Genomic DNA, 16,239 nt, shown 5'->3' on the forward strand with positions numbered 1-16,239 from the left:
TAAGCTCCCCCTCTCCACACATCTGCTGAACCCAAAGGAACGGCTGAGAGCAACACAGTGTGGCACCAGCAGCATCACAGGAGTTGCCGGTCAACATTGAACTCAATGTAGGACTGCCTTAGGGACTCTAGCTCCAGATTTTTCCCTCGGGGTTTACTCCCAAAGCCTTCCCCATGAGTGCGTATAGCCACAAGGCAGCGGAGGTTTGAAAGCAAGAGTTTTCCTCCTCTTAGATGAGCTGCCAACCACAGTCAACGAGCCCCCTCTCCCTAAAGTGACTGGTTTTAAGGCACCAGTAACATGCTTTTGCCTCTTCTGTCAGTAGAAATGGTTCCACTGGGCTTAGTAGCTAAGCCACACATGAAGAGCAGGAGCTGGACTTGGTTGTTAGAGGCCATTTGAGACGCCATTGGGAGCATTTAATGGGTAGTGAGAGCTTGTTCCCTATACCACTCCTGGCTATAACAACCTTAAGGAACCATTAATGTTTACAATCTTTATGTTTATAAACAATGAGTGAAGATAGGTGAGGTGAGACAATTGTTGAATTGAAGATTGATGCAGAGATTGAAAAGGGCAGATTAATAATGGTAAGGAAACATGGTCAATGTTCAGTGAATGTTAAGTGAAGTTTAAGCTGAGGAATGAGATTAGCAAAGATGTATGTTGAGCTAACATCAAGGTGATGCCTCCACCAAATACAAGGAGGATTCTACACTTCTTTGGAACTCAAATGACAGAGACTCCAAGGATGAGTGACATATTCTACTCACAACTCTGAGATCACAACCCCATGTGTCACCCCAAAGTCAGTGTTAGTCATAGAATCATAGAGCACTACAGCACAGTATTGGCCCATCTAGTCAGTACTAAACTACTACTCTGCCTAGTCCCATCAACCTGCACCTGGACAACACCTCTCCATACCCTTTCCCATCCATGTGCTTATCCAAGTTCTCTTAAATGTTGAAATCAAACCCGTACCCGTACTTCCACTGGCAGCTTGTTTAACCCTCTCACCACCCTCTGAGTGAAAAAGTCCCCCTTAAACATTTCACCTTTCATCCATAACCCTTGACCTCTAGTTCTAGTCTCACCCCACCTCAGTGTTATGAATTTTCATACGTAAAGGAGAGTCAGCATTGTTTCCTTAAGGCGAAATCTTACCTGACAAATCTGTTGGAATTGTTTGAGGAAATAACAGGCAAGATAGACAAAGGAGGGTCTTTGGGATGTTGCTTACTTGGGCCTTACAAGGTCCTTACAAGTTGGCACACATGCAGCTACTAAACAAGATAAGAACCCATAGTATTACAGGGAGATAGAATATTGCCTGACTGGCAGGAGGCAAAGAGTGGGAATAAAGGATACCTTTTCTGGTGGGCTGCCTGTGATTAGTGGTGTTGGGATCACTTCTTTTCAAGTATATGTAAATAATTTGGATGATGGAATTGATGGCTTTGGGCCAAGTTTGCAGATGATTTGAAGAGGGGCGGGTTCTGTTGAGGAAGCAGGAAGTCGGCAGAGGGACTTAGACAGATTAGAATGGACAAAGAAGTGGCAGATGGAATATAGTGTTGGAAGGTGTTTGATCATGCATTTTAGTAGAAGGAATAAAGCATAGACTATTTTCTAAATGGGGAGAAAATTCAGAAATCTGAGATGCAAAGGCACTTGGGGGTCCTCATGCAGGATTCCCTAAAGTTTAACTTGCCAGTTCAGTCGGAAGCAAAGAAGCAAATGCAATCTTAGCATTTATTTCAAGAGATCTAGAAAATTTTTAAGAAAGGATGTAATGCTGAGGCATTATAAGGCATTGGTCAGACTGCACTTGCAATATTGTGAACAGTTTGGACCCCTTATCTGGAAAAAGATGTGATGTCATTGGAGAGGGTCCATAGGAGATTGACAAAAATGGTTCTGGGAATGAAAGGATTAATATATGAGGAGCATTTGATGGCTTTGGGCCTGTACTTACTGGAGCTTAGAAGGAGGAGGAGGGATCTCTTTGAAACCTATTGAATATTGAAAGGCCCAGATAGATTGGATGTGGAGAGGATGTTTCCTATAGTGAGGAAGTCGAGGAACAGAGAACACAACCTCAATAGAAGGACATCCATTTAGAACAAAGATGAGGAGGAGTTTTTTTTTAGCCCAAAGGTGGTGAATCTGTGGAATTCATTGCCACAAGCGGCTGCCAAGTCATTGGCTATATTTAAAGTGGAGGTTGATAGATTCTTGATTAGTAACAGCATCAAAGGTTATGGGGAGAACGCAGGAGAATGGGGTTGAGAGGAATAATAAATCAGCTATGATGGAATGTCGGAGCAGACTCAATGAGCCGAGTGGCATAATTCTGCTCCTGCGTCTTATGGCGAGTGTGGTGTGGGGTGCATTGATCAGCTATATACACAAGAACCATTTTTTAGGTACAGGAATTATCTAATAAAGTGATCGCTGAGTGTATATTTGTGGTCTTCTGGTGCTGTAGACCGTCCACTTCAAGTTTTGACACGTTGGTGGTTCAGAGTTGCTCAACAAGCTTGAAAACCTGAGCCTCTATAACTCTCTCTGCAACAACACCCATGGTGTGTGGCTAGGCACAGCTCAAACATCATCTATAAATTTGCTGATGACACAACTATTGTTGGCAGAATTTCAGATGGTGACAAGGAAGCAGACAGGAGTGAGATGGATCTGCTGGTTGAGTGATGATGCAACAACAACGTTGCACTCAATGTCATTGTCAGTAAGACAAAGGAATTGATTGTTGATTTGAGGAAGGGGAAGTCAAAGGAACACACACCAGTCCCTGTTGAGGAATCAGAAGTGGAAAGGATGAGCAGTTACAAGTTCCTGGGTGTCAACATCTCTGAAGGCATATCCTGGGCCCAATATATAGCTGCTGTAATGCCTGCTTTGTTACTGCATCAATATTTCGTCAGGAGTTTCAGGAGACTTGTTATGTCACCAAAGGCCCTTGCAAATTTTTACAAATATACCATGGAGAGGATCCTAACTGGTTGCATCACTGTCTGGTATGGAGGGATCACTGCGTAGAATCGGAAAAAGCTGCAGAAAGTTGCAAGCTTGGCCCGCTCCAATGTGGGCATTGGCCTCCCCAGCATTGAGGACATCTTCAAAAGGTGATACTTTAAAAAGGTGGCATCCATTATTAAGGACCCACATCACCCAGGATATGCCTTCTTCTCATTGCTACCATCAAGGAGGAAGTATAGGACAGCGGTCTCCAACTACTGGGCCGCAAAGCATGTGCTACCGGGCCGTGAGGAAACGATATGATTTGGTGATATGAGTCAGCTGCACCTTTCCTCATTCCCTGTCATGGCCACTGTTGAGCTTGAACACGCATACAAGGTCATTACTCGCACGTCATCCATGTCAGCGCAGGAAGGAGATCAACTCTTCGAGCTTGCAAATGACGGCGGGCTGAAAAGTATGTTTGACATAACATCTCTGCCAGCATTCCAGATCAAGTCAGGCTAAATATCCTGAGGTAGCCACGAAAGCACTGAAAACGTTGCTTCTATTTCCAACATTTTTCTGCGAAGTGGAGTTTTCGACAATGAATGCAACGAAAACTAAATTGCGGGATAGACTGGACACAAGGAAGCCCCTTTGAGTATCGCTGTCTCCCATCACCCCTCGATAGGACCGTCTTGCTGCAGGAAAACAAGCCCAGGGCTCTCACTGATTCAGCGATATTGGTGTGTTGCAATGATTTTATATGTTCATACAGGGAAAATATATGCTGTGTGTTTAATATCCAAACGTTACTTAAAATGTTATGATGCTGTTGACTTATAAGTGACTTGTATAACCATATAACAATTACAGCACGGAAACAGGCGATCTAGGCCCTTCTAGTTCGTGCCGAACGCTACTCTCACCTAGTCCCACCGACCTGCACTCAGCCCATAACCCTCCATTCCTTTCCTGTCCATATAGCTGTCCAATTTTACTTTAAATGACAATATCGAACCTGCCTCTACCACTTCCACTGGAAGTTCGTTCAACACTTACTTCAAGCTCCCCTGATAATTGACTTTTCAGTATATTCATGCGAGGAAAATATGCACTGTGTGTTTAATATTAAATTCGTTAGAGAAACCTTTTTAGAAACGAAATTGAGTGTATTAGCCACTTATCACCTATATTCCATTCGTGATTAACATCCCCCCCCCCGAACAGAATCGCAAAAACAATTTGCAGGGGAAAAAAATTGGCAGGTACACGCATGCGCATTGGTGCCCGCGCAAGGCTTCATGGTCATTGTAGTCTTTTCTGGGTAAACACAAAGTATTTGACTGCTACTCTTGCCCGTTGGCAACCCTACCCTCTCTCTTTCCCCCCCCCCCCCCCAGTTGGCCGGTCCGCTGTGCAAAAAAGGTTGGGGATCCTTGGTATAGGAGACTGAAGACACACACTCAATGCTTTAGGAACAGCTTCTTCCCCTCTGCAACTAGATTTCTGAACAGACAATGAACCCCATAACAGAACCTTATTATTTTTTTTGCTCTCTTTTTACACCATGGTACTGATGCTGATTTTTCTGCACACCACTGTTGTAATACATGATTATTTGAGTTACTGTTGCCTTCCAGTCAGCTTGAACCAGTCTGGCCATTCTCCTCTGACCTCTCTCATTAACAAGGCATTTTTGCCCACAGAACTGCCACTCACTGGATTTTTTTTGTTTTGTTTTTAGCACCATTCTCTGTAAATTCTCAAGGGTGTTGTGTGTGAAAATCCCAGAAGATCAGCAGTTTTTGAGAGACTCAAACTACCCTGTCTGGCACAAACAATCAATCTGCAGTCAAAATCACTTTGATCACATTTCTTCCCTATTCTGATATTTGGTCTGAACAACAACTGAATCTCTTTAACCATGCATTGAGTTGCTGCCACGATTGGCTAATTAGATATTTGCATTAATGAAGAGGTACACTTGTGTTCCTGATAAAGTGGCCACTAATTGTATGTTCAGCTGTCACCTTTTCCCACTGAAAACTTCTCTCTCAAATTCTAACCTTTTCTCTGTAGTTATGCTACCACTAGAATCTGGGCCTGGAAACACGAGGCTGCAAGGCCACAACAGTCAACAGAGGAAATCAGGGAAACAGCAGCGGCAGAATGGAAGAAACAATCCAAGTCATTCTGCAACCTTCTGCTCACCACAGAGGTAAGGTATCATTGTCCTGATGAAGGGTCTCGACCTGAAATATCAACTGTTTATTCCTCCTCATAGATGCTGCCTCACCTGCTGAGTTGCTCCAGAATTTTGTGCTTATTACCCTCAGAATGACTAAAGTGTTTTAGGGTTGAGTGTCACACAAGGAGTTTCATCTGCCTTTACTGTTTGGCTCTGCATTCAGTGTAGAGTGGTACAACTTGCATGTACACAGTGGCCACTTTATTAGGTATCTACTGTTGCTGTTGTAGCCCATCCATTTCAAGGTTCGACATGTTGTGCACTTAGAGTTGCTGTTCTGCACACCGCTGTTGTAATGCATCATTATTTGAGTTGGAGTCGCTTTCCTGTCAGCTTGAACCTGTTTGGCCATTCTTTCCTGACCTCACCCTTTAACAAGGCATTTTCACTCATAGAACTACCACTCACTGGATTTTTTTTTGTTTTTGTCTTTCGCATCATTCTTTGTTAACTCTAGAGAAGGTTGTGCATAAAATTCTCAGGACAAAGGCAGTTTCTGAGATGCTCAAACCACTCCATCTGGAACCATCAATCATTCCACAATCAGTCACTTTGATCACACTACTTTACTTTATTGTCGCCAAACAGTTGATACTAGAGCGTACAATCATCACAGCGATATTTGATTCTGCGCTTTGCGCTCCCTGGGATACAAATCGATAGTAAATACTAAAAATTTAAATTATTTATCATAAATAGAAAATAGAAAAGGGAAAGTAAGGTAGTGCAAAAAAAAAACAAGAGGCAGGTCTGGATATTTGGAGGGTATGACCCAGATCCGGGTCAGGATTCGTTCAGCAGTCTCCATTTTGATATTTGATCTGAACAACAACTGAACTTCTTATGCATTGAGTTGCTGCTACATGTTTGGCTGATTAGATATTTGCATTGCCAACGGCCTAGTTCAGGAAACAATTCTGTATTTATGAATCTGGGCAGTGAATGGTTAAGAATATTTTGGAATTGTTAAGTCGAAAAGAAAGAGCAAGCTTGCTGATGGAGTGATCAGAATCAGGTTTATTATCACAAACGTGCATTGTGAAATTTGTTTTGGGCAGCAATACAGTGCAATACATTAAAAAAACTATAAATTGCAATAAAATTACTGTATTTTAAAAATTAAGTAAGTAGTGCAAAAAAAGTGCAAAAACACTGAGGTAGTTTTCACTGGTTCACTGTCTGTTCAGAAAACTGATGATGGAAGGAAAGAAGCTGGGGAGCTTCCTTAGACCTCTCTGGTCCCAGCCAAAGAGGAACACAAAACAAATACAGGATCTTCAGTCCAACGCGTCCACGCTGACCACCATGCCCTCCCATCTAGTCCCAATTTCTTGTGTTCGGCTTATAGCTCTTTAAGCCCCACCCCTGCATGCACCTATCCAAGTGTTTCTTAAATGATACTATTGTACCAGCCACAACCACTTCCTCTGGCAGCTCGTTCCATGTACTCACCACCTGCATGAAAAGTTGCCCCTTGGGTACCTTCTAAATTTTTCTCTATGGTCCTCTTTTAAATTTTTCTTCTCTCTCCCTAAACTTATGCCCCCCTAGTTTTGGACTCGAAACTACCTTAGAATGTCCAAAACTGGTGAGATAACTATGTATTAACACCTACATGCTGCCTTCTGAGCTAGTGGTAAAGATTTTGTTACAGTGCTAATAGGTGAGAACTTTCTGATTTACCTGACGATGATGGTAAGGGAACAGTGAAGTAATTTGTAGATGGGATGAGTGTGATTTGAGTGATATTTGCTGGTCTTTGCAAGTTTGGAAAATATCATCTAAGCATGACACTTAGATTAGCTTAGCTATTAGCTTCTTATTTATCACATGTACATCGAAACATACAGTGAAATGATTCATTTACGTAAATGACCAAAACAGTCCAAGGATTGTGCTGGGGGCGGCCTGGAAGTGCCCACAATTTACTAACCCTAACCTATATGTCTCTTTGGAACATGGGAGGAAACCAGAGCACCCAGAGGAAACCCACGTGTCACAGGGAGAACTTACAAGGTCCTTACAGACAGTGACAGGAATTGAAACCCAATCTTACACCTAGTGCTATAAAGCATTGTGCCAACTGCTACACTACTGTGTGTGCCCTAGATACTGCAGCTGGACTGTTCTCCTTCTGGGTGAAGTAGGAAATACACTATTCAGCAGTAAGCCAAACTCCACTTAACTGAACATAGGAGTCGGAATATAGTGTTCAAGCTCCAGGTACTTTATTTGGGCAGCAGGCACACGTACAATTGAGTAAGAATAAAAAAGATGATGATTTATTACGATGGCGCAAATAAGGGAAAGATGACATAAGATTGTGTAAATGTGCTTCAGTCTGACTTGAAAACTCTACCAAAAATCAAAATGGCTGTCCTCATGTGATTTCTACTGAATTTCAAATTTAAAGGTGGCAGTGCTATCAGAACTAAAGTCAGAAGCACAATCAGAAAAAATTCGGCAGGGCTGTATTTCAAAGCAAAAGCCTGAACAGCAGCTGTGGCAGCAATGGTGGACAGAGTGAATTCTGAAAGATGGGATACTGACTTTTTCCCCCCTTCTTGGCCCAAAATGTCGACCTTTTTTCTCAGGTTGGAGGAGCACTACTTCATATTTCGTCTGGACAGCATCCAATCTGATGGCATGAACATCAATTTCTCTAACTTCTGGTGATTTCTCCCCCTTCTCTCTTTTTCTGTTCTCCATTCTGGCTCCCCTCCTGCCCCTTTTCTTCTCCTCGCCTTCCTATTGCCTCTATCTGGTGCCCTTCCTCCTTCCCTTTCTCCCATGGCTCACTCTTCTATCAAATTCCTTCTTTAGTCCTTTCACCTATCACCGCCCAGCTTCTCACTTCATTCCCACCCCCCCTTCCCCACCCACCTACCTTCCCTACCCACCTACCTTCCCTCTTACCTGGTCTCATCTATCACCTGCCCGCTTCTACTCCTTCCTCTTCTCCACCCCATCTTCTTCTTCCCTCTTCCTTTCCAGTCTTGATGAAGGGACGCAAGCCAAAATGACAACTGTTCATTCATCTCCATAGATGCTGCTTGACCTGCGGAGTTCCTCCAGCATTTTAAGACCATAAGATCTAGGAGCAGAATTAGGCCATTATGGACACCGAGTCTGCTCCGCTGTTCTATCATGGCTGATTTATAATCCCTCTCAACCACATTCTCCTGCCTTCTCCCCGTAACCTTTGATGACCTGATAAATCGAGAATCTATCAACCTCACCTTAAATATACCTGGCCTGCGCAAATATCTGTGGGAAAGATTTCCACAGATTCACCACCCTCTGGCTGAAGAAATTATTCTTCATCTCTGTTTGAGAGGGCTGTCTAGTCTGAGGCTGTGCCTTGTGGTCCAAGTCACCTCCACTATTGGAAACATCTACTCTATCCAGACCTTTCAATATTAGATAGGTTTCAGTGAGATGCCCCTTTATTCTATGAAGCTCCGTGAGTACAGGCTGAAAGCCATCAAATGCACTTCATATGTTAATCCTTTCATTGGTAGGATCATTCTTGTTAACCTCCCCTGGACTCTCTCCAATGCCAGCATATTCTTTCTAGGAAAAGAAGCTCAAAACATTTCACAGTACTCCCAAGTGCTGAGTGACCAATGCCTTATAAAGCCACAACATTACATCCTTGCTTTTGTATTCTACTCATCTCAAAATTAATGTTAGTATTGCATTTGTCTTCCTTACCACTGGAGTCTACCTGCAAGTTAACCTTTAGGGAATCCTACTCAAGGACTCCCGAGACCCTTGGCACCCTCTAATTTTTAAAAGTTTTCTCCCCATTTACAAAATAGTCAGCACCTTTATTCCTTGTGCCAAAGTGCATGACCATGCACTTCCCTGCATTATATTCCATCTGACACTTATTTGCCCATTGCCCCAATCTGTCTAAATCCTTTTGCAGGCACCCTGTTTCCTCGACACTACCTGCCTTTCCACCTATCTTCATATGATCTGCCAATGTGGCCACAATGCCATCAATTCCTTCATCAAAATCATTGACATACAACGTGAAAAGAAGCCATCCCAATACTGACTCCTGCGGCACGTCACTAGTCACTGGTAGCCAATCAGAAAAAGTCCTTTATTCCTACTGTTTGCCTCCTGCCAGTCAGGCAGTCTTCTATCCATGCTAATACCTTTCCCGTGATACCATGAGCTTTTGTTTTGATAAACAATCTCATGTGCAGTACTTTGTCAAAGGCCTTCTGAAAATCCAAATAACCAACATCACTGACTCTCCTCTAACTATCTTGTTACTTCTTCAAAGAATTTCAATGTTTTGTCAGGCAGGATTTGCCCTTTACAAAATTTTATCATGTGCTTCCAAGTACTTCAAAGTCTCATCCTTAACGATAGACTCCAACATCTTTCCAACCATTGAAGTCAGGCTAACTGGCCTGTGTTTTCCTTTCTTCTTGCCTACCTACCACCTTTAAAAAGTGGAGTGACAATTTTCCAGTCCTCCAGAATCTAGTGATTCTTGAAAGATCATTGTTAATCCCTCCACAATCTCTTTAGCTACCTCTTTCAGAATACTGAGGTGTAATTCATGTGGTCCAGGTGACTTATCTACCTTAAAACTTTCCAACTTTCCAAATTCCCAAAACACCTTCTCCTTAATGATAACAACAACACTTACTTTTTGCCCCCTGACACTGTTGCATTCTGCTAGTGTCTTCCACAAAACTCTTGTTAAGTTTTACTTTGTCTCTCCCCCTTTAATATTTCTCCACTGTAATTTTCTAGTGGTCCAACATCCATCCACTCTTGTCTCTCTTTTACTCTTTATGTATCTTAAAAACCTTTTGTATCCTTTTTTTATGTCAGTGGCTAGCTTACCTTCATATTTCACCTTTTCCCTCTTATTAGCTTTTTTACTTGCCTTCTGTTGTGTTTTTTTTTAAAGCTTCACAATCATCTATCTTCCCACTAATTTTTGCTATATTCTATGTCTTCTCTTTTATGTTGTCTTTGATTTCCCTTGTCAGCCACAGTTGCCTCATCCTCTGTTTGGAATACTGCTTCATCCTTGGAATGTATCTTTTCTGTGCCTTCTGAATTTTCCCCATTGAAACACCAGCCATCGCTGTTCTGCCATCATCCCTGCTGGTGACCTCTTCCAATCAACTTGGCCATCTCCTCTCTCATGCCTCTGTAATTCTCCTTACTCCACTATAATACTGATCCATATGATTTTAACTTCTCCTTCTCAAACTGCTGGATGAATTCTATCATATTATGACAACTTCCTCCTAAGGGTTCCTTTATGTTAAGCTTCTTAATCAAATCTGGGTCATTGCATAATACTGAAACCAGAAATGCCATTGCTCTAGTGAGCTCAACCACAAGCTGCTCTGAAAAGTCATTTCGTGGGCATTCTGCAAATTCCCTCTTGGGATCCAGCACCAATCGGATTTTCCCAAACTACTTGCATATTGAAATCCCCATGATTATGGCAACATTGTCTCTCTTTGTAATTTGTAGCCCAAATTCTGGCTACTGTTTGGAGGCTTGTATACATTTCCCAATGGTGTTTTTTTTTCACCCCTTGCAGTTTCTTAATTCTACCCACAAGGATTCTACATCTTCTGGTTACTTCTTCCTAAGGATTTGATTTCATTTTGATTTTCATTTGACTTCCCATGCCCATCTGCCTACCTCCCTGTCCTTTTAAGCTCCCAACTATGATTATCTTTCAACCATGACTTGGAGATGCCTACAACATCACACCTGCAAGTCTCTTAACTGCGCTACAAGATCATCTGCCTTATTCTGTATACTGTGTGTATTCAAATATAACACCTTCCGTCCTATATTTACTACCCTTTTTGATTTTGGCCCCCTGTTACACTTTATCTCATCCCACTGACTGCAGTTTTACCCTGTCATCTACCTGTCCTTCCTCAATCTCACTACACACTGCATCTAGTTGTATATTAATGCCCCATCCTCAGCCTATCACTCTGATTTCCAACCCTGTGTGAAATTGTTGAAACCCTCCCAACAGCTCTAGTAAACCTGCCTGTAAGGATATTGGCAAACAACAGGAATTCTGCAGATGCTGGAAATTCAAGCAACACACATAAAAGTTGCTGGTGAACGCAGCAGGCCAGGCAGCATCTCTAGCAAGAGGTGCAGTCGACATTTCAGGCCGAGACCCTTCGTCTCGTCAAGTCCTGACGAAGGGTCTCGGCCTGAAACGTCGACTGCACCTCTTCCTAGAGATGTTGCCTGGCCTGCTGCGTTCACCAGCAACTTTTATGTGTGTTGTAAGGATATTGGTCCTCCTTATGTTTAGGTGTAATCCGTCTTTTTTTGTACAGGTCATATTTCCCCAGAAGAGATCCCAATAATCCAGAAATCTGAAATCCTTCCCCCTGCACCAATTCTTCAGTCACACATTCATCCTATTCTCCCCCCCTCCACCCCACCCCCACTGGCACTTTGGCATAGGCAGCAATTCAGAGATTGCTATCTTGGAGGTCCTGCTTTTCAGCTTTCTGCCTAACTCCCTGTATTGTCTCTTCAGGACCTCCTTTCTTGCCTATGTTGTTGGTAACAAATATGTACCATGACTTTTGGCTGCTCACTGTCCCCCTTTAGAACACTGTATAACCAATTCAAGACATCCTTGATCCTTGCACCTGGGAGGCAACATATATTCCAGGTGTCTCTTTCAAGACTCTGCTTTCTGCTCCTCTAATCATGGAATCCTCTATTTCCTCCCTCCCCTTTCCTTCTGAGCAACAGAGCCAGACTCTGTGCCAGAGACTTGGTCACTGCAGCTTCTCCCACCCCCAGTATATTTATTATCGTGGGGAACGACCACAGGGTACTCTGCACGGGCTGCCTATTGCCTTTCCCGACAGTCACCAAGGAACCTACCTCCTGCAACTTAGGGGTGACTATCTCCCCGTAGCTCCTATTTATCGCCTCCTCATTCTCCTGTATGAGCCGAAGGTCACTGAGCTGCAGCTCTAGTTCCTTAACACAGTCTCCAAGGAGCTGCAGTTCGGTGCACTTCATGCAGATGTAGTTATTAAGGAGAATGAAGATCTCCCAAATTTCCCACTTCTCACACAAGGAACATGCTACTGTTCGGATCCATTCTCAGTGCACTATCTATGTACTAACACAATAGTCACTCTGTTTACACCTTCTTTCTTTTTATTGGTCCTGTGCTGATGGCCGCTCACCAAGGAAAAAGCTGAAATGTTCTCGAGCTCTTTTTAAACCTCGTGCTGCATCACCAATGAACAACCTTTCAGTGTTTGATTTCCAGCATCTATGGAAACTGTTGTGTTTATGGGCTGCTGATCAAGCAGTCTTTGTCCTTAAACTGTCAAATTGCTTGCATGTCTTTGAAGCTGCACTCAACCATGTAAGTGGGGGGCATTCAGTAACATTCTTGCCTTGTGAACTGTAAGGGAGGGAAATATTTTGCATAACTAGGAGATAAATCATCTGCTGTGTAAGGTCATATGCTTTCATTCTGGTCCAGCCACTCAATTTATCAAAGACCTTTCATTTCAGAGATCGTTTTATCCATATAATGATTTAATTTAAAATGATGGATTCTCCAAAGGAATAACGTTTGTGTTGCATTAAAAGGTAGTTATATCACCCTTGATTAAGGTTGTTGGAAAATTGGGCTGCAGTGAATTAGGTTTGACAGACTAGCAGTCTCATGCAGACAGGTTAAGTTGGTCAGTACAAAATAAATTGCTGGTCTGAGATTGAAAAAATAAAACTTTTTTAAAAGTTAAGAGGTGTGCATTTTTCCTTTCTGTTTTTTTCAATGCTTTAGTTCCTTATGGCCATAAGGTAAAAGACTTACAGGACAGCTTGCTGGTGCACATTTCAGTACCGTAGTAGTAGTGTGATCACTCGAGCTGAGTACGATGTTCTAATAGGTTGTTTTAAAAAAGATTTCCAGAAAGACGGCAGCACGCTTGGCCGTAGTAGCCTCTCTGGGTCCAAAAATGGTGCAAATGTGTGTCTTAAACATTTTTCTTATGATTGCAAGACCCTGCTGGACATTACCAATACAAAACACTGGAAGTATAGTTCATTGATTCATTGCTGAGACCGATGATGGGGAAGCTGCATGGCCTTGGTTGTTGTTTGTAACAGGCCCTCATGCCACAGTATCATTTGTACGGACACCCAGGAGAGGAGGTGCCGTAGGCAGTGCAGGAGAGAATAGAGGAACGGCGTGCACAATGGAATCCGTGCTGGTGTGGGGATGGCTCCTCCCGTCAGTGTTTGCTCCAGGAAGACAAGCTGGATAACCTACAGCTGACAGCTGAGACAAGCTAATTTACTTGCGTCTGCTGTTGAACTCGTGCTAGATGAGGAACTGCTGCATACTTGTTCTTGCAGAAACATGGCTCTAGGACAACATCCCATCACCATCAAATTTCAGGCTATGCGACTCGGAGACTTGTGTTAATATTATTTTGTGACTGTATGTGTAATTGTAACCATGTGTGCTGTGTGTTATTGTACAAGGGGTGATTGATAAGTTTGTGGCCTAAGGTAGAAGGAGTCAGTTTTAGAAAACCTAGCACATTTATTTTTCAATGTAGTCCTCTCCTACGTTTACACACTTCAGTCCAGTGGTCATGGAGCATACGGATCTTGGACCTCCAGAAAGTGTCCTCAGATGGGTGATTGATAAGTTTGTGGCCTAAGGTAGAAGGAGACGAGTTATTAACTTCAAACTTCCTGCATAATCACTCAGAGTTGACCTGCATGTGCATGTAACGAGAGCTGTATAATTCACCTCCTTCAACCTTAGGCCACGAACTTATCAATCACCCCTTGTATGTTAGTGCTTTGCACCTTGGCCTTAGAGGAATGCTGTTTCGTTTAGCTGTATACATGTGTATGGTTGAATGACAATTTAACTTGAACTTGGATCTCACTTGGCCTTGGGTCACGTGGATAATAGCAATGCCAATATCATGCAACTGTTTATTGACTACAAGTCAGCGTTCAACACAATCATACCCTCATGTTTTAATGAACAAGCTTCAAAACCTGGGCCTCTGTACATCCCTCTGCAACTAGATCCTTGACTTCCTAAATGGGAGAAGACAGTCTACGCAGATTGAAAATAACATCTCCTCCTTGCTGGCAATCAAAGTTGATGCACCTGAAGGATGTGTGCTTAGCCCACTGCTCTACTCTCTACACCAGGGATCCCCAACCTTTTTTGCACTACGGACGGGTTTAATGTTGACAATATTCTTGCGGACCAGCCAACCCCCCCCCCCCCCCCGGTGTTCAAGTAGGGTTAAACTCACCTCAACATGTCTTTTATAGTTAGGGTTGCCAACTTTCTCACTCCCAAATAAGGGACAAAAATAGCAGTCAAATCCTGGGACACTTTACCCCAGGAAAGACTACCATGGCCATGAAGCCTTGCGCAGGCACCTGTGTGTGCATGCATGCCGATTTATTTATTTTTTTTCTCCCCCACAAATCGCTTTTGCCTTCATCTTCCCAACTATACTGTACTTACATTATTTCTACTTTATAGAGGCTGTGTATTTATCATATCATTTCTGCCTTTACTATACGTTAGTGTTATTTATTTTTGGTTTTATGTGTTATTTGGTATGATTCGTTAGGTTATTTTTTGGGTCTGGGAATGCTCAAAAATTTTTCTCATATAAATTAATGGTAATTGCTTCTTCGTTTCACGCCATTTCGGTACGAAAGGTTTCATAGGAAAGCTCCACCTTAGCGGGAGAAATACGGGACAAGGGCGGTCCCGTATGGGACAAACCAATTTAGCCCAATATGAAACAAGGTGCCGAAAGAAGTCTAACTCTGATATGGTCAGAGTTAAGATAATTGATAATATTATCTTAATTAAAATTAATGCTTCTATGTATTCCAAGCAAGAAATTCATGCACATGTGGCCAAATATGTAAATATACTGGAGAGGCGGCACAGCAAGATCTATGCATTTGAATTCGTTGAGAGTGTTAGCTTTGTGTTTCAGAAATGGATAATGGGTGAATTGTGGAACTCTACTTTCCATACACTAAATGCAGACATTTCTGTACATAAAAATTTATTTTAAGTTTTAACTGGAAAATGAAACTTCCTATAGGACTGTGTTTGTGGGTACCTTGAAACTAACTGAATGTGACAGTAGCACAATTGTTGAAGCAATTTAAAAAAAGATATCATCAGCAACCCTAATATTCAAAAATTGGTGATTTTTACGTCAGACAGAGCAAATATTATGTTTGGAAAGAGTAATGGTATGGCAGCAATTATTTGATGAGAAATAAAGCATCTATCTGAGCAATGTTGCACTGCACACAGAGAAGACCTGGGACTAGATGACACATGGAGGGAAAAGCATCAGTTATGCAGGTCATGGAAACACTGCTACAAAACAATGTTTACAATGTTCAGCAGGTCGTTGGTTAAAAAAGGAAAGCTGGAAGAATTAGCTAATATCACAACGTGATGTTATGTCATTTAGACCACCAAACAAAGTAAGATGGCTGTCAAGACATTTTGCTGCTACTGCTTAAATGAGGAATTATGAAGTTTTGATTGGTATTGCAAAGAGCAAGTAAATGGATGTAATAATTTAATTAACACCTACTGTCTGAAGATTTTGACCAATCCATGATATCAAATACCACTAACTGTCTTTAACGATGTTCTAGATCTGGCATCCCTTTGTAAATTCCTTTAGAAAATCTGTTTGAATACAATTGAAGCACTGCAGTATGCAAAAGAAAAAGTTAACAAGTTACAGTCACAGTATGTTAGTGATCCTGTTTATTGGAGTGACAAACTGAAATATCTGCTTGCATCTTTAAGTTCTGATGTACATGCTGCACCTATTATTTGATTTATTCAGTGTCTATGTAATCACTTGGATTATAAATTTCCTTATGATGAGTTAAGAGAATGGTAAGCTTTTGACCCGGTTGCTATTGCAAAC

General features: G+C 42.2%; 2 protein-coding genes across 4 annotated transcripts in view; one reads left to right on the forward strand and one right to left on the reverse strand.

The window, feature by feature from the left end:
* LOC134357299 (uncharacterized) overlaps positions 1-16,239 on the reverse strand; it is a 185,980-nt gene that overhangs the window by 64,045 nt on the left and 105,696 nt on the right. The gene's annotated exons all lie outside the window — the stretch shown is intronic.
* Positions 1-16,239, forward strand: part of LOC134341494 (pecanex-like protein 1) — a 275,158-nt gene that overhangs the window by 27,703 nt on the left and 231,216 nt on the right. For all 3 annotated transcript variants that reach the window (XM_063039370.1, XM_063039362.1, XM_063039377.1), the window contains exon 7: positions 5,065-5,203. In XM_063039370.1, the coding sequence (XP_062895440.1) occupies positions 5,065-5,203 (139 nt within the window). The remainder of the gene's footprint in view (positions 1-5,064; positions 5,204-16,239) is intronic.

The sequence above is a fragment of the Mobula hypostoma genome, chromosome 2, assembly GCF_963921235.1.
Source record: "Mobula hypostoma chromosome 2, sMobHyp1.1, whole genome shotgun sequence".
In the NCBI taxonomy this organism is placed as follows: Eukaryota; Metazoa; Chordata; class Chondrichthyes; order Myliobatiformes; family Myliobatidae; genus Mobula; species Mobula hypostoma.